The sequence below is a fragment of the Mastomys coucha genome, unplaced genomic scaffold (genome assembly GCF_008632895.1).
Source record: "Mastomys coucha isolate ucsf_1 unplaced genomic scaffold, UCSF_Mcou_1 pScaffold21, whole genome shotgun sequence".
In the NCBI taxonomy this organism is placed as follows: Eukaryota; Metazoa; Chordata; class Mammalia; order Rodentia; family Muridae; genus Mastomys; species Mastomys coucha.
This window is the reverse complement of record NW_022196904.1, coordinates 199,443-219,278: the sequence shown is the minus strand read 5'-3', so window position 1 is coordinate 219,278 and position 19,836 is coordinate 199,443. Positions and strand designations below refer to the sequence as shown.

At 37.1% G+C, this 19,836-nt stretch overlaps 1 protein-coding gene across 1 annotated transcript in view; it reads right to left on the bottom strand.

Annotated features, from left to right (window-relative positions):
* The window catches only part of LOC116104110 (vomeronasal type-2 receptor 116-like), a 37,054-nt gene that overhangs the window by 9,342 nt on the left and 7,876 nt on the right, over nucleotides 1-19,836 (bottom strand). The window contains exons 2-5 of the mRNA XM_031390903.1: nucleotides 6,703-6,994; nucleotides 5,545-6,351; nucleotides 4,621-4,848; nucleotides 3,426-3,549 (exon numbers count right to left, since the gene is read on the bottom strand). Of these exons, the coding sequence (XP_031246763.1) occupies nucleotides 3,426-3,549; nucleotides 4,621-4,848; nucleotides 5,545-6,351; nucleotides 6,703-6,994 (1,451 nt within the window). The remainder of the gene's footprint in view (nucleotides 1-3,425; nucleotides 3,550-4,620; nucleotides 4,849-5,544; nucleotides 6,352-6,702; nucleotides 6,995-19,836) is intronic.

Below are 19,836 nucleotides of genomic sequence, written 5' to 3'. Positions count from 1 at the left end.
TAGGCTGGCTTGCCCTTCCTTCAGTCTCTGCTCCATTGTTAATCTCTGCAACTCCTTCCGTGGGTATTAAATGGGATTCTTAATAGCGAAAGTGGAGTGTGATTGACTCTTTTGCATGCTAGTGATACCCAGTTTTTCCCTATTGGGTTGTCTCGTCCAGACTTGAAATGAAGGATTATGCTTAGTCTCATTACATCTTGTTATGGCATGTTCAGTTGACATCTCTGTCATTTTGGGAACTTGAAGAGCAGTGGATGTGGGGGAGAGGGGAAGTCGGGGGTGTTGATTAGGAGGATGGGAGGCTGTGATTAGGATGTATTGTATGATACATAGAATTTTATAAAATCAAAGTAAAAAATAACATTATCATTTGCTAACAAGCACAGGGGTGTCAGGGAGCAAAATGTGGTGGTTTGAATGAGAATACACCCCACTCCATACATATTTGTATTCATTTGCCCTTCATCAGTGGGACTATCTGGAAAGGGTTAGGGGATGTGGTTCTTTTGGGAAAGGCATCTTGCTGTTGCAGGGCTTTAAGGGTATTGTCATTCAGTGTGTGAGCTCTCAGCTGTGCTTGCTATGCTGTCTTAGTTATTTTTCAGTTTCTGAGAAGAGACATCATGGTCAAGGCAACTCATAAAAGATAGCATTTAACTTGCAGACTCACAGTTCCAGATGGTGAACATGGCAAACTACAGGAAGGAAGGGATCTAGAAAAAATAGCCGAAAGCTTGCATCTGCTCCACAAGCATGAGGCAGAGGAGAAGGGAGGTCCAGTCAGTCTGGGCCAGTGCCCTGAGTAGACCTGGGGGCAAATTCCACAGCCAGTCCCACAACACCCAGAGGAAGCTCCACTCCCAGGTGCTCCAACAAGCCCAGGATCCCAGGATCCCAGAATCACAGGATCACAGAGACAGCTTGACTCTGAGGAGTTCTGACACAACCAGGATCACAGGAAGGACAGGCTCCAGTCAGATTTAGCAAGGGAAGGTAGCACTAGATATAACAAGATGGTGCAGGGCAAGCGTAAGAATATAAGTAACACAAACCAAGGTTACTTGCCATCATCAGAACCCAATTCTCCTCCTATAGCAAGTCCTGGACATACCATCACACCAGAAAAGCAAGATTCAGATATAAAATCACTTCTCATGATGATGATAATACAGGACTTTAAGAAAAACATAAATAGCACCCTCAAAGAAATACAGGAGAACACAGGTAAACAGCTAGAAGCCCCTCTAGAGGAAATATAAAAATCCCTTAAAGAACTACAGGAAAACACAATCAAACAGATGAAGGGAATGAACAAAACCATCCAGAATCTAAAAATGGAAATAGACACAATAAAGAAATCAGAAAGAGAGACAACTCTGGAGATAGAAAGCCTAGGAAAGAAATCAGGAGTCATAAATGCAAACATCACCAACAGAATACAAGAGATAGAAGAGAGAATCTTAGGGGCAGAAGACACCATAGAAAACATTGACACAACAGTCAAAAGAAAATGCAAAAAGCAAAAAGCTCCTAACCCAAAACATCCAGGAAATCCAGGATGCAATGAGAAGACCAACCCTAAGGATAATAGGTATAGAAGAGAGTGAAGACTCCCAATATAGTGGGCCAGTAAATATCCTCAACAAAATTATAGAAGAAAACTTCCCTAACCTAAAGAAAGAACATGAACATACAAGAAGCCTACAGAACTCCAAATAGACTGGACCAGAAAAGAAATTCCTCCCGTCACATAATAATCAAAACACTAAATGCACTAAACAAAGAAAGAATTTTAAAAGCAGTAAGTGAAAAAGGTCAAGTAACATATAAAGGCAGGCCTATCAGAATTACACCAGACTTCTCACCAGAGACTATGAAAGCTAGAAGATCCTGGGCAGATGTCATACAGATCCTACAAGAATACAAATGCCAGTCCAGATTATTATACCAGCAAAACTCTCAATTACCATAGATGGAGAAAACAATATATTCCATGACAAAATGAAATTTATATAATCTTTCCACAAATCCAGCCCTACAAAGGATAATAGATGGAAAACACTATCATAAGGAACAAAACTACACCCTAGAAGAAGCAAGAAAGTAATCTTTCAACAAACCCACACAAACCTAATTCCACCTCTTACAACAAAAACAACAGGATGTGACAATTGCTTTTTCTTAATATATTAATTTGAAAATTAATATTACCAACATATCCTAATTGATTGAAATCCAAAAATATGAGGAATTAGAAACTTGTTGATTGTCATCCAATTGTCTCTCTAATTTGGTAATTGGAGAAATAGGTCCAATATAGTACAATCCATATACACTTTTCTTTTTGTATGTGACAGTGTCTTGGTGTGTATCATAATGGTTTTGAAATCATGCTTCTCCTATCTCAGCCTCTCTATTGGTAGGATTGTTTATTGCATGTTTTTATACTATACTATGGTTTTCAGAGCAGATTACATATTTCAAAAGTATTTATATAGCCAAAAGAAAGGTAGACAATTAACTTGGGAAGTAGCTTGTAAGAGAACAACATTTCATAAATGAATGTAACCTGTTCTCTGTGGGCTGAGAATAAAGACACTCATTCAAGTTAAATAGTCTTGACCATAGCAGGAAGTCTGCATCCAAAAATCATGCCTACAATTCATTCTTTAGCCCAGCAGAACTGTCAACTCTTAGCTTAGCTATGATGGAGGTAAAATCCTTTGGTGATGTGAGGGTCATTGAAGTACAGCCTTATTGCAACGAAATCCAATGTCTAAAAAATTGTTCTTATTTTGGGCTTGTACCACAGTAAGAGCCAAGATTTTAAGCTCTACTAAATACAAAACAAACAAAGAAACAAACAAACAAACAAAAGACTTTATATATTTATGTTTATTTTAAAAAATACTAGTAGTGATGTATTATTTTAAAATATACAATTAATATGTTTGGAGTTATTTAAAATTTATATTGAGAAAAATGTATGTATTTTCACTATTGACATAGACAAGCATCTACATAAGACTGTTAAATTGATTGTTGTTTTATATCAAAAACTTTTAAAATACTCATTTTTATTGCTATAATATTTTATAAATTTTATAGAATATGACAAAAAAAGGTATTTAAGTATTGAAGAGGGGGTCTCTGGGAGGAGTTGAGGTACAAAAGGGAAACAAGAATATGATTTAATTCTATTTACTTAAAATATGTTTTTTTTAAAGATTTATTTATTTTATGTGTATGAGTACACTGTAGCTGTACAGATGGCCGTAAGCCACCATGTGGCTGCTGGGAATTGAACTCAGGACCTCTGCTTGCTCCTGGCCCGCCATCACGGATGGTTGTGAGCCACCATGTGGTTGCTGGGATCCGAACTCAGGACCTTTGGTATGAATGTCTTCCGCATGACTGACGCTTACCTGTTTCATTGGAAATCTCATTTTCTGGACAAGGAGTGCAGTCAAAGCAACAGGCAGTCTTGCCCTCCTGGTGGGTTTTCCTGAATCCAGGATGACAGCTCTCACTGCATACAGACCTTGGAATCTGAGAATGGAATGTATAATAGCAAATAGGTTTTTAAGGAATCTTCTATAGAGTGGTTTGAATATAGAACCATTAATTTATGTCAATTTCTTTAAATGCAGATAGTTGAATTGTTTTCACTCCTAGGAGTTGTCATTCACAGGTCCATGTAGTCAATGCTTGGCCCTAATAAAGTGAATTTGTTAGAAAATTGTTGAAAGGTTATGAGGTGAGTCATAGGTGTAAAAGTTCATGTTCTTGGTATCCTGTCTTGGTTTGACTACAAATTTACTGCCTTTTTACTTTTAGGTTACAAACACATATAAGTTTTTTTACATGGTAAATATTCATCATGTCAGTTTGATGTGTTTTAGAATCACTGTGGAACTAAATCTATGAAAAGTATTGGGGAATTTTTTTTTTTAAGATTAGTTTACTTGAGGTGTCCCTGATTTATTGGCCATGGCCCCTGAGTAAATGAAAAGCAGGAAAGAATGTTAATAGCAGTACTCATTAGTCTTTGCACACTGACTGTTAATGCAATGTGAATCACTTCCCCCACCACCTAAGAACCTGGCTTTATGCAGTCATAGAATATACTCTCAAACTGTGACGCTAGAAAAATGCTCCCACATTATTTTTTTAGGTAGCATTTTTGCAACAGCAAAACAAACAACTAATACAGCTACATATTCCATGTCTTCTGTTCTGACTGGAGCCTAGAAGGAAGAGGCCAATTGACCATTGACTGAAAACTTCCAAGCCAGGATCAAAACAAACTTTCTGTCAGATGATCTGAGATAGTGATGGAAATCATCCTGTAAAATTCTGTATTCATAATATCAAGTTAATGAGAAGATTGGAAAATAAATAATTCATTTTGCAAAACTAGGTGTTAAGATAATTCTGTATATTGGTGGTCATTACTTTCCTGTGAGTGGGCCAAATTAGGTGTTAAGATAATTCTGTATATTGGTGATCATTACTTACCTATGTGTGGACCCTGTGTGAGCAATGAAGAATCCTGACACTCAGAAACATGATTTTGAGATTTACATACTGTTCAAAATATAAAAGTAAGATGTAACCTACCTCTGTTGATCCTGTGGCCCACTGTATCATGTTAGAAGATATGGATAATTTCTGGCCCTTTGGAGCATTTGAAGAAAATGTTCCTACTTTCACATTTAGCCCAAGACCTTTTGGGAAATTCCAAAAGTTGACAATGTCATATTCTACATGTGATTTACTTTTGTGATGCAGAACCATATTCGTTCCATCCTGATTGATGAGTTGTGTTTTCCTTAGAAATGGGTGAAGCTAAAAGAGATGTATGTGCTTATATCACATAAACTCCAGACAAGTGTAAGCCAAGCAGAATCAGCAAATATCTCTATTTGATTATATCCCCTGATGTGAAAAGCATCTTTAATATAGGTATCAATCACATCTAATACTTGATACCAAAGCATCATTATCTTCTAAAATGTTCCAAGTAGTTTCATTAAAATACTTAGAACAAAGTACCCCTAAATCATGACTGTACCTGGAGAAAACTCTCAGCTTTTTTGAAAATATAGTCATACCCAATTATATTTTAAAAATGTTTAGAGTTTTGCACTGTAAAATTAATGATTTTATGAGTGATCATTTACATAATGTAAGCATTTTAGAGGTGTTCATGTTCATTGTGATAGTTTTCTTCCTGAGTTTTCTGTTGTGTGAAATCTCTGGGGTAAATGGACCTTTACTATTGAAAATTTTACTGTGAAGATATTGTATGGCTCTTTGTAATGCAACTATATATATTGTAATATATATATACACACTCATACACACTCAGATGTATATGTATATATATGTATATATATATACTTATGTATATATATATTGAACAGTCTGTCTTGCAGATTGTTGACAAAATAATCTAAACTATGTATTGCCTAGTTTGAGTGAATTTATCAAGTCTTTGAGTGTCATGTTGCTGATGTCACAATACCACTGAAGTGACATTACCTGCCAAGGGAATAATATTAATTTTTTTCCATTTTCATGACTTTGAAATTGCACTTGATTGAGAATCATCTCATGCAGACTGTGGGCCACAGCATACATAGCATTGTACACATTGTAACTCTCTTCACTCATGGCCATGTCAAATATGTTCCCAGGCAAGAATCCCAAGGAGGCATTAGGCAAACAGTTGTGCACAATTTTACAATCCTTCTGAACAAATGAGCAATTGAAGAATATGTGCCACAATACATGAAGATAAGTGTCTTCTGGGTATTTGGAAGGGCTGGATTTCTGCATAAAATCTGTAAAATTAGGAATCTCCTCACGATGATGTGAAAAAATAAGAGCCCCATGCAACGAGTCTATCATGAAATAATCATCAAATTTAGAAACATCCCATTGTGAGATCAGTATCCATACTTTCCATGTGAGTAACTTCTGTTTAATATTTACTATTAGGCTTAGTAGAGAATCAGAATCCCCATAAATAATAATCACATTTGATGATGATTCCAGGATCTGTACATCATTTTTCCAGGATTTGGTAAGAAATGAACCCCTGATGACTGAGATCATTTCTACAAATGCTGTGCAGACTCCATTTTTATCCATCTCACTTCTCAAATCTGACAGTGTCTGGGCACCTTTGTCATCATCTATGATGAATAACCCCACCCAGATCCAGTGGAAATGAAGAATCAAAGATACAATGCCATGTGTCAGAGATGTGTCCTTGGGGGCCACCTGGTACAGAGAAGTAAACCGTCTTTGTTCACTCAGGAGACTATCAAAAGGCCCAAAAGTAAGCTGTAGAAAAAAAAAAAAAAACCAGACACAAGATCATTGCCATAAAATTCAATTCAATTCTACAGCAATGGTTTGAAGTTTTTAGGACAATACTACTTTGAAGGTCAATCTTGCCTTTTATGGATTTTCCAGAAAAGTTTAAAAATTCTTGGGTTCAATAGTTTCCTGTGTCTACCAGACATTTCTCATTTTATCTTTTCTAAGCTACAGAAATGCAGATGTACCTTTAAATTTCTGCCTCATCTCCCTATCTGTGAAGAGTGATTTAAGCTTCCCCATTTTCCTTTATAGCTTCCTAAAATGTCACCAAGTAGAACTGACCTCATGTTCTATCCCATCACTGTCTCTCACCTGTGGAAATTTGTAAAGATCCAGTAGTGTCCCTATGATTTCAGATATTATCCATGATGGTCCTGTAAGTACAGCAGCAGAATTGCTCTCACTTGCACTTATGTAGTTAGGGATGTCATAATTAGATCCTGAAAGTGAGCTAAAAAGTTTTATCAGAGTGTGCCTTTGACCGTGTGGGACATTATTGATCTCAAATCCCAGGGAGGTATTGGGTAAAAGATAGGGGTTGCTGTTGATCTCCTCAATGGCAAACCTCATGGCCAAAATACATTGGTAGTTTCTCAACTTAAACCTGAACAGAAGGTAGAACAATATTTAGCAGGAAGATTCATATCACATATCATATGTGTAAGTTTAGTGCAATGGCTTTTACAGTTTGAATGCTTCTATTTTTTTTTTCTTTTTTGGTTTTTCAAGACAGGGTTTTTCTGTGTAGCCCTGGCTGTCCTGGAACTCACTCTGTAGACCAGGCTGGCCTTGAACTCAGAAATCCACCTGCCTCTGGCTCCCAAGTGCTGGGACTAAAGGCGTGCGCCACCACCACCCGGCGAATGCTTCTATTTTCAAAAATCAATGTTTAAATATCTTCTCAGTATTTTCTGGAAATATAACATGATTATTCCTTCTACTTTACTTATTTTTTAATTGAAAATAGTTCTTTTCCACACAGTATATTTTTATCACATTTTCCCCTCTACTGCCTTTTCCCAGGTCATCCCCACATTTCATACCATCCTAACTCATACCCATTCTTTCTTTCTGTTACTAGAAAACAAAAAGGTATGTAAAGTAATAATACATTAAAATAAAAACACAGAATCCAGAATAGGACTAAAGAAACAAATAAGCAAGAATCAAAGTAAAAGGACAAGAAACATATATAGAGATGCAGAGACAAATGTGTTTTTTTTTTTGTACAAAACCATAAAAACAAAACTAACAACAAAAAACATCCTATACATAGTATGTATACAAAAGTCATGTATGGCTGAAAAGTGCCACTGAGTTTATTCTTTATGTTTTCCATCTACTATTGAGCATGGGCCTGGCCTTAAGAATAGCTTGTATACCCAAGGAGCCTCATTGGAGACAGCTATTTTTTGTATTTGCCATTGGGTTAGAGATGGGGGCTTCTTATAGCTTATAAATAGCTTCTGAATTAACGATGGGAGCTTGTATCTATTTCTACTCTAAACACTGGCATCCTATCTGTCATAGACTGGTACAGGTCCTTTACATACATCTATAGTCTCTGTGAGTTCATAAATCCATCAGTCTAGCTATGTTTAGAAGATCTTGTTTCCCTAGTCTCCTCCATATTTTCTGGCTCTTACAATTTTTCCTCCTCCACTTCTGCATGTTCTGAGCTCTGAATAGGTTTTATGGATATATCTCATTTATAATTGACTGTGCTACTACAGTAGGGAACTTCTCTGATGATTGCACAGTGAGACACTGATCTATGAACATAATGGAATATTCTAAGGAGTCATTTTATTTTGACATTAATTCAGCAGAACGATGCTATTTGGTTTCTCCCTTGGTCCATGGCCTATCTAGTTTCATGTTCTTGTCAGCCCACTCAGTGTTGGGTTACATCTCACAGACCTTAAATCCAATCAGATATTGCTTGGTTAATCCCATAAGCCTTGTGATACTGTTGCACAATTGCATGCTTGTGTCTTGCAGTCAGGAAACTACTTTTGATCAGAGAGTTTGTAACTGGATTGATCTTTACATTTCTCCTTTTTATAGGATGCAGAGTACCTTCTGGTACCATGATCATTAGTCCACTCGGGTAAAGGTTCTAGGTAGAAACCAGCTCATTTTCTTCATGTTCAATAAGTTGTATTGGTGTTGTATTCAGCAATAGTGCCTTACCTTAATTTTGTGTAGAGCAACCAATAGCCTTAGCCATAGCCTGGGTTGTTTTCATGCTTCCTTCCATAGACCCTATTTTGCCAATGACTCAACCCATTTTTAGACGTCTAAGTTTCATTTGGCGGCAAGAAAGGGGCTAGTTGTGGCTTTCTCTTCCCTGTTATTTGGTGATCCCTTTGAAAATTCTTTCTTCTATCTATCTGTCTGTCTATTTTTAAAGAAGATTCTACAACAGAGATAACCAGATGGTGAAGGGCAAGCACAAGAACATAAGCAGCAGAAACCAATACTATTTGGCAACATCAGAACCTAGCTCTCCAACCATAGCAAGCCCTGGATACCCCAACACACCTGAAAAGCAAGATTCAGATCTAAAATCCCATCTCATGAAGATGATAGAGGACTTTAAAAAGGACACAAATAACCCCCTTTATAGAATACAGGAGAGAACAGATAAAAAAGTAGAAATCCTTAGAGAGGAAACATAAGTAATACAGGAAAATAAAATCAAACAGGTGTAGTAATTGAACAAAACCATCCATGATCTATAAATGGAAATAGAAACATTAAAGAAAACACAAAAAGGACAACCCTGGAGATGGAAAATCTAGGAAATGTAACAGAAGTCACAGATGCAAGCATTATCAATAGAATACAAGAGATAGAAGAGAGAATCTCAGGCTTAGAAGATACCTTAGAAGACATTGACACAGAAGTCAAAGAAAATACAAAAAGCAAAAAGTACCTCACTCAAAACATTCAAGAACTCCAGGACACAATGAAAAGACAAAACCTAAGAATAATAGTTATAGAAGAGAGTGAAGATTCCCAACTCAAAGGTCCAGCAAACATCTTCAAAAAAATAATAGAAAACTTCCCTAACCTAAAGAAAGATGCTCTTAAACATACAAGAAGCCTACAGCAAACAGATTGGACCAGAAGAGAAATTCCTCTCATTACATAATAATCAAAATACCATATACATAAAACAAAGAAAGAATATTGAAAGTAGTAAGGGAAAAACGCTAAGTAACATATAAAGGCACACCTATCAGAATTACAGCAGACTTCTCAACAGAAACTCTAAAAGCCAGAAGACCTTGGGCAGATGTCATACAGACCCTAAGAGAACAAAAATGATAGCCCAGGCTACCCTACCCAGTAAAACTCTCAATTACCATAGATAGAGAAACCAATATATTCAATGACAAAATCAAATTTAATTAATATCTTTCCACTGGTTTAGCCTACAGGAGATAATAGAAGGAAAATTCCAGTACAAAGAGGGAAACTACACCCAAGTAAAAGCAAGAAATTAATCTTCTCGCAAGAAACTCAAAAGAAGAGAAACACACAAACATAATTCTACCTCTAACAACAAAAATAGCAGGAAGCAACAATAATTGTTCCTTAATATCTCTCAACAAATTTTTTATTCCCAAGTAAAAAGAGATAGGCTAACAGATTGAATATGTAAACATGTAAAGCATTTTGCTGCATACAGGAAACACACCTCAGTAACAAAGAATGACACTATCTCAAAATAAAAGGCTGAAAAATAAAATCCAAGCAAATGTTCCCAAGAAACAAGTTAGAGTAGCCATTCTAATATCCAATAAAATAGACTTTCAACCAAAAGTTATTAACAAAGATGGGGAAGGACTCTACATACTCATGAAAGGAAAAATCCACCAAGATGAACTCTCAATTCTGAACACTTATGCCCGAAATGCAAGGGCACCCACATTTGTAAAGGAAACATTACTGAAGCTCAAAACATTCAATAGTAGGAAACTTCAACACCCCATTCTCGCCAATGGATAGGTCATGGAAACAGAGACAGAGAGACAGTGAAACTAACAGGAGTTATGAACCAAATGGATTTAATAGATACCTACAGAACAGTTCACAAAGAATATACCTTTTTCTCAGCACCTTGATACCTTCTCAAAAAATGACCATATAATTGGGCATAAAACAAACCTCAACAGATACAAGAACATTGAATGAATCCCATACATTCTATTGGACCACCATGAACTAAGTCTGGTTTTCAATAACAAACAAAACCAACCAACCAACCAACCAAACAAACAAACAGAAAGCTCACATACACATGGAAGCTTAACAACTCTCTACTCAACCTTAACTTGGTCAGGGAAGAAATAAAGAAAGAAATTAAAGACGTTTTAGAATTTATTTAAAAATGAAGGCACAAAGTACCCAAACTTATGGGACACAATGAAAATAGTGTTAAGAAGAAAACTTATAGCTCTGAGTGCTTCCATATAGAAACTGGAGAGATCATATAGTAGCATCTTAACAGCATATCTGAAAGCTCTAGAACAGAAAGAAGCAAATAGGAGCAAGAGGAGTAGATGGTAAGAGATAATCAAACTCAGGGCTGAAATCAACAAAATAGAAACAAAGAGAAATATACAAATAATCAACAAGTCTAGATGCTGGTTCTTTGAGAAAATCAACAAGATAGATAGACCCTTAGCCAAACTAACTAGAGGGCACAGAGATGGAATTCAAATTAATAAAATCAGAGGTGAAAAGTGAGACATAAAAACAGAAATGGAGGAAATTTAGAAATCATCACATCCTAATACAAATGTCTATATTCAAGATAACAGGAAAATCTAGATGAAATGGATGATTTTCTAGACATATTCCATATACCAAAGTTAAATCAGGATCAGATAAACCATCTAAACTGTCCCATAGCCCCTAAGGAAATAGAAGCAGTCATTAGAAGTCTCCCAACCAAAAAAAGAAAAATCCCCAAGGCCAGATGGTTTTAGTACAGAATTCTATCAGACTTAATATCAACACTTCTCAAACTATTCTACACAATAGAAACAGAAGGAACACTACCTAACTCATTCTATGAAGTCAAAGTTATTCTGATACCTAAACCACCAACAAAAAAAGACACCTTCAGACCAATTTCCCTTATGAGTACCAATGCAAAAATACTCAATAAAATTCTCACAAACCAAATCCAAGAACATATCAAAGTGATCATTCAACATGAGCAAGTAGACTTCATCCAAGGGATGCAGGGATGACTCAATATACAGAAATCCATCAATATAATCCACTATATTAACAAACTCAAAGAAAAAAAGCACATGATCATCTCATTAGATATTGAAAAAGTCTTTGAGAAAAAACAATACCTCTTCATGTTAAAAGTATTGGAGAGATCAGGAATTGAAGGCCCATATCTAAACATAATAAAAGTAATATACAAGCTGGGAAGTGGTGGCACATGCCTTTAATCCCAGCACTTGGGAGGCAGAGGCAGGCGGATTTCTGAGTTCGAGGCCAGCCTGGTCTACAGAATGAGTTCCAGGACAGCCAGGGCTACACAGAAAACCCTGTTTTGAAAAACCAGAAAAAAAGTAATATACAGCAAAAACAATATACAACATTAAAATAAATGGAGAGAAACTTGAAATAATACCACTAAAATCAGGAACAAGGCTGCCCACTCTCCCCCTTTCTGTTCAATATAGTACTCAAAGTTCTAGCCAGAGCAATTAGACAACAGAAGGAGATCAAAGGGATACAAATTGGGAAGGAGGAAGTAAAGATATCACTACTTGTGGATGATATAATACTATACATAAAGAATCCCAAAAATTCTACCAGAGAACTCCTACAGCTGATAAACAACTTCAGCAATGTGGCTGGATATAAAATTAATATAACAAATCAGTGGCCTTCCTCTACTCAAAGGATATGTGGGATGAGAAAGAAATTAGGAAAATGACACCTTTCACAATAGTCACAAATAATGTAAAATATCTTGGTGTGACTCTAACCAAGCAAGTGAAAGATCTGTATGACAGGAATTTTAAGTCTCTGAAGAAAGAAATAGAAGAAGATCTCAGAAGATGGAAAGATCTCCCATGCTCATGGATTGGCAGGATTAATATAGTAAAAATGGCCATCTTGCCGAAGGCAATCTACAGATTCAATGCAATCCCCATCAAAATCCCAACTCAATTCTTCATAAAGTTAGAAAGAGCAATTTGTAATTCATTAGGAATAACAGAAATCTCAGGATATCGAAAACTATTCTCAACAATAAGAGAACTTCTGGGGAAAAGACCATCCTTGACCTCAAATTGTATTACAGAGTAATAGTAATAAAAACCACATGGTATTGGTATAGTGACAGGCAAGTAGATCAATAAAATAGAATTGAAGACCCAGAAATAAAGTCACACATCTATGGTCACTTGATCTTTGACAAAAGAGCTAAAACCATCCAGTGGAAAAAAGACAGCATTTTCTACACATGGTGGTGGCTTAAGTGGCAGGTGGTTGGCATGTAGAAAAATGCAAATTGACCCATTATCTCCTTGTACAAACTCAAGTCCAAGTGGATCAAAGACCTATACATTAAACCAGATACACTGAAACTAATAGAAAAGAAAGTGGGGAAGAGCCTCGAGCACATGGGCACAGGGGAAAATTTCCTGAACAGAACACCAATAGCGTATGCTCTAAGATCAAGAATTGACAAATGGGACCTCATAAAATTGCAAAGGACATAGCTTGTGTAAGGCAAAGGACACTGTCAATAGGACAAAATGGCAACCAACAGATGGGGAAAAGGTTGTGAGCAATCCTGTATCTGATAGAGGGCCAATAGCCAATATACAAAGAACTCAAGAAGTTAGACTCCAGAGAACCAAATAACCCTATTAAAATGGGGTACAGAATTGTTTTGGGATTTTGGTGGGGATTACATTGTATCTATAGATTGCCTTTGGTAGGATGGCCATTTTTACTATGTTAATTCTGCCAATCCATGAGCATGGGAGACTTTCCATTTTCTGAGATATTCTTTGGTTTCTTTCTTGAGGTTTCTTTCTGGTGAGTCCCGAGAAAATAGAAAATTGGAAGTTATTGCCATACAGGTCTTTCACTTGCTTTGTTAGAGTTACATCAATATATTTTGTTATTTGTGGCTATTGTGAAGGGAGTTGTTTCCCTAATGTCTTTCTCAGCCTGTTTATCATTTGTATAAAGGAAGGTTATTGATTTATTTGAGTTAATGTTATATCCGGCTACTTTGCTGAAGTTCTTTATCACCTGGAAAAGTTCTCTGGTAGAAATTTTGGGGTCGCTTATGTATACTATCATATCATCTGCAAATAGTGATACCTTTATTTCTTCTTTGCCAATTTTTACTCCCTTGATCTCTTATTGTTCAAGCTAGCACTTCGAGTACTATATTGAAAAGATATGGGGAGAGAGGGCATCGGGGGTAGGGACTTCCAAATGGAGACAGGGGGTGGGGAGGGTATAGGGGATGTGGAACAGTTGGAGAGTGGACGAGGGGGCAGGAATAAAACATGGAGTATAAATAAATAAGTAAATAAATTAATTTTAAAAAGGAAACAAGACAAAAAAGAAGGCCCACCCCCCAAAAAAATGGGGTACAGAGCTAAACAGAGAATTCTCAATTGAGGAAACTCGAATGACAGAGAAGCACCTAAAGAAATGTTCAACATCCTTAGTCATCAGGGAAATGCAAATCAAAACAACCCTGAGATTCCACCTCACACCAGTCAGAATGGCTAGGATAAAAAACTCAGGTGACAGCAGATGCTGGTGAAGTTGTGGAGAAAGAGGAACACTCCTTCATTGCTGGTGGGACTGCATGCTGGTACCACCACTTTGGCAATCAATCTAGTGGGTCCTGAGAAAATTAAAATAGTTCTACCTGAAGACTCATCTCTACCAATACTGGGCATATACCCAAAAGATGCTCCAACATATAACAAGAACACATGCTCTGTTATGTTCATAGTAGCCTTATCTATAATAGCCAGAAGTTGTGAAACCACCCAGATGTCTCCCAACTGAAGAATGGATAGAGCAAATGTGGTACATTTACACAATGAGTACTACTCAGCTATAAAAACAATGACTTCATGAAATTCCCAGGCAAATGGAAGGAACTAGAAAATATCATCCTGAGTGAGGTAATCCAATCATGAAAGAACACACATGTTATATATACACTCACTGATAAGTGGATATTAGCTCCAAAGCTCACAATGCCCACAATACAACAAAAGACCATATAGAGCCTAGGAGGAAGGGATACCAGGGTGTGGATGCTTCAGTCTTGCATAGAGGGGAGAACAGGATGATCCTGGAAGGTGGAATGGAGGGGGGGGCTGTTATAGAGAGAGGAGAGGGAGGTAAAAAGTGGAGGCAGGATCAGGTATTGGAGGGGATGGGAGAGAAATACAGAGGGTCAGGAAATCGAATAAGAGTATGTGGCAGTGTGTGATGAGGAGCTGGGGGTATAGTTGCTTTATTTGGGTGTCAAAGTTCAATCTTATGTTGACCTTCTTTTAGTGATTCATAAAAATGCAATATTATTTTCTTCATGATGGTATGATATGTGGAAAGGGAGATGAATAGCATCTTATTAAGCTCATGAGAAAACAAAACTGTCCTGGCATCTGTGTATATAGAATGACTCAGAGGTACCCTGTGTATTTAGTAATCTAGGCTTTTCCTCAATGAACAGTAACAATCTAAAACCAGCCAAAAGCAAGTACTAAGATATTTATCCTATTAACAAAAAAAGAATTATGGAAAAGCAGATGTATTTGGAAGAAACAGAATAGGGCAACTAAAATTTTGAGACTGTCAGGAATAAAAAATATTAAATGTATTTCACCATTTTCATCTAATAATATGAACACACTGGGGTTGTGAGAGAGCTTGTGTGAGAGGAAAGTGCTTGCCATTCCAGTATGAGGACCTGAGTTTGATCCCTGGTACTCATGTATCTCACAGGGCACAGGGATGAACACTTTAATTTCCAGTTTGGGAGTTCTGGAGGAAAGTGCATCCCTAAATCTTGCTGTCCTGTCTGTTGAGCCATGTCAGTAAACTCCCTGACATGCCCCCAGAATGTGGCTGCATCCATTCAGGTTGACTGCTGTTGTCTACATCCTTGTACATACCCGTGTATGCACACTAGCACAAACATGTGTATCTCTACAAACACCACCTTCGATAATAATATCCACTACAGACTACCTTATAGAAAAAGTATGGAAAGGCTAATTTAATGCACAGAAAATGTGGTACATTTACACAATGGAGTACTACACAGTGATTAAAAACAATCAATTTATAAAATTCTTAGGGAAATGGATGGATCTGGAGAATATCATCCTGAGTGAGGTAACCCAGTCACAAAAGAACACACGTGGTATGTACTCTCTGATAAATGGATATTAGCCCAGAAGTTCGGAATACAGGAAGAACAACCCACAAACCACAAGAAACTCAAGAAGAAGGAAAACCAAAATGTAGGCATTGCATTCCTTCTTAAAAGGGGAAACAAAATACCCATGGAAGGAGTTGGAGAGACTGACTTTGGAGCAGAGACTGAAGGAAGGTTGTGCCAGCCTAATATAGCTATCTCCTGAGAGTCTATGACAGTACCTGACTAATACAGATGTAGAGGCTCACAGCCATCCATTGAACTGAGTACAGGGTCCCCAATGAAGGAGTTAGAGAAAGGACCAAAGGAGCTGAAGGGTTTGCAGTCCCTTAGGATGAACAACAATATGAACTAACTAGTACCCTCAGAGCTCCCAGGGTCTCAACCACCAACCAAGGACTGTACATGGTGGGACTGATTGTTCTGGCAGCATGTGTATAGTAGAGGATTGCAAAGTCGGTCCTCAATGGGAGGAGAGGCCCTTGGCCCCATGAAGATTCTGTGCCCCAGTGTAGGGGAATGCCAGGGCCAATAAGTGGGAAAGGGTAGGATGGTAAGTATGGGGAGGGGGCAGGCAACAGGGGTTTGTTCTTGTTGTTTTTGTTTGTTTGTTTGGTTTTTGGAGGGGAAACTGGGAAAGGAGAAACCATATGACATGTAAATAAAGAAAATATCTAATAAAAATTTATAAAAAAGTATAAATAGCAAAAAAACCCAAAACAAACCAAACAAACAAAAAACCCAAAAACAATAACAAAAAAACCCCAACCAACCAACCAACCAAAAAACCAAAAAAACCCAGTGGGTTAAGCTATTCTACTATCTAAAAATTTGCTTTCCAAATAACTACATGGAAAATATACAAATGAAATTACTAATAGAATAATGTGATAAATTATAGTATGGTGCAACATTAGTGTTTTGTGATTTATCATGGAAGGAAGAAAAGAAAAAGTACAAAATTGGTAGAACACTTTCTTCCACTAGACTCTTTGGTAACTAGAAAGTAGTGAGATGCCAAATCAAAAGTTCAGACTCCATTTTAGAGAACCTGACCAAAGTTGAACTCATGTAAACTAACAGGCTGGTTCCTAGGATTAGCTTCCAAGTTGCCCCCAACAAAACCTGAGCCTAGCTCCAGTCTATAGGCTAATCTCCAATAGGACTAGTGTCTCCAGGTTACACCATCAACAAGACCAGTGTTTTCATGTTATTCCCCCAACAAACCTCTACTCCCAAAGTTACAAGCCTACCCCCTGCCTAATGACCACCAATGCAGAGGGGAGCGGAAATTAAATTTATGCTATGACTTCCAACACCAGCCGATTATTTTAAAGGCCACAGTAGCTTTCCAATGAGATGCTTGTACACATACTCCATGTTTGCTGCTTACTATAAAGTCTTTCTCCAAAAGATATTTGGGGCTCCCCCCCCACCAAAACCATCCTGTGTGATGGTGGTACATTTAAGGGACCCAAACTATTCTGAATAGGATAAGGACCTTGCTGTAAGTTGTATCCGATTGGCTCCTATCTGTGTTTTTAGGGATCACTACCATTTCCCTGGCACTACAGTAACAGACAAGAAATTAAAGTTTGTCCCTAGTTTCTTTTCCTATAGTAAAATCAACTCAAAACATCAAATACATGAATGTAAAAATGGGAACCATTTCCAGACACCTTTGCACTTTTGTGAACTTAATAGTCACAGGACACCACACAAGACTGAACACGAATTCACAACAATTGAAACAGCAGTTGAGTTAGAAGGTGTTGAAGAGAGGAGACAGCACCTGCAGAAAAGAGAGTGGGTTGCAAACTCTTCATGGAACAAAGAATTACATGAGACTATCCAACACAGAAAAAAAAGTCCAGTTAAGAGAATTTCCAAACTATTTAACTGAGATGTTAAGTTAAGGAACAGTTATCAAAGAAGAAGTTCAATTGCTGGATTAGTTTTTACTTCTACCAGCAGTGAATCCATTTTCCTCTTTCCCCAAACTCATGGTCATGTTTCACTCTTAATTATTTTTGGAACTTGCCATTTTGACTGGGATAAGATTCCATCTTAAATTAGTTTTAATTTGTGTTTTCCTGAGGCCAAGAATATTGAGCATTTAAAACATTCTTTGTCAAACATTTGTACTGCATATTTCAAAAAACCTGTTTATCTATACCTTATTTTAATTTGATGTTAAAATTTTTTGAGTTATTTATACACTCCATTCGCTGTCCCTCTCTTAGATGTATAGCAGATCCTCTCCCTTCTGTATGAAGGTCTCAATTGCTGTACAGTAATCTTAATTTTCTAGAGTCCAATTTCTTAATTTTTGTTGTTCTTTGACATGTTACTTCCTCTCTCTCCTTTGCTTTCCTCTTCTCTCTTCTCCTCCTTCTTCCTTCCTTGCTTCCTTTGTTTCTTTCTTCCATGGCTTCCTTTTTACGATCTGTCTCTTTTTTTGACAGTGTTCCTTTATCTAAACCCTAGCTGTTCTTGAATTTGTTATTTAGATAAATCGTGCTTCAAACTCACAGAAACCCATATGCCTATACTTCTTTTTTTTTTTTCCTTGATGAGGTGACTTTATTTTTTTTTCTTTTTTTTTTGTTTTATTTATTTATTTATTTATTTTTTTATTTTAGATATTTTCTTCATTCACATGCAAACTTCTCCCTTCCCAGTTTCCCCTCCAAAAAACAAAAAAACAAACAAAAACACAAAAGGAGATCAAAGGGATACAAATTGGAAAGGAAGAAGTCAAATTATCACTATTTGCTGATGATATGATAGTATACTTAAGTGACCCCAAAAATTCCACCAGAGAGCTCCTAAACCTGATGCCTATACTTCTAAAGTACAGGAAACAAAGCTGTGTAGCATTACACAAGGTCTTTAATTGTTAGTCTTAATGTCTGTACTATCATGGTCCAATTTGGGAAGTCCTTTCCTATGACAATAAATTCAAGTGTGTTCTTTTCCTTATTGTCTATCAGATTCAGAGTGCCAGGGTTTTCAAAAGTTTCCTGATAATCTGGAATTTTGACAAACTCTTTTAGTCACACACTCATCTTCACTAACTCTTTTAAGATACATTCCACTGTCTGCCCATCCAACTTTTTGTCCTTAAATATAAACCCTTTAAGACCAATTTGTGCTACTCAAGTATTTTTGGATGCATGCCCATCTGCTGAAATGTGTTCAACTTATGAAATTATACATCTTTAAAGAAAATTGTCTTATCCCCTCCCAGTACTTAAAAATTGCCACTCACTCTGCAGCTATATGTGATGTTGTACATTCAGCTTCCTTCTGCATACTGAGATTCTGTCTGATCTGGACTGACACAGGTGTAGTCCATGCTGTCACAATTGTGGTAAGTTCCTGAGTGCAGCTGCCTTGTTATGTCCAGATGTTTCCACATAGTCACCCATCACCTCTATTTCTTACATATATTTTTAAATCTTTATTCTACAATGATCTCTGGTATGCTGTGAGTGTGACAGATATGTGTGCTTCAGTGATGAACATCCTGTTGTCTCTTTTTTTTCTGCATTTGTATTTGTTGTGGGCCATTGTGGCAATCACCATTTATGAAAATAGCAGTATCTCATTAGGAATCATTTCAGTGACTTTTTCTTACCAGTTGTCTTTGGTTTTATCCTTAAACTCTGGGCTATCCAGGTTCAGGGTCTTGGCTCTCCAAGCAGTGTCAGTGGTGGGCTTCCTCTCATGGCATAGGTCTCAAGCTGGACCAATCATTATTTAGCCACACCCACAGTTTCTGTGCCATCTACTCCACCATATTTTGTAGGGAGGGCAAATTGTAGGTCAAAGGGTTTGTATCTGGGTTAGCATCCCAATCCCTCCACTCGAAGTCTTGCCTTGTTACAGGAGGTGGCCAGTTTAGGATCCATATGTCCCATTGCTAGGATTCTTAGCAAGGGTCAAGCTTGTAGATTCCTGGAAGTTTTTTTTTTTTT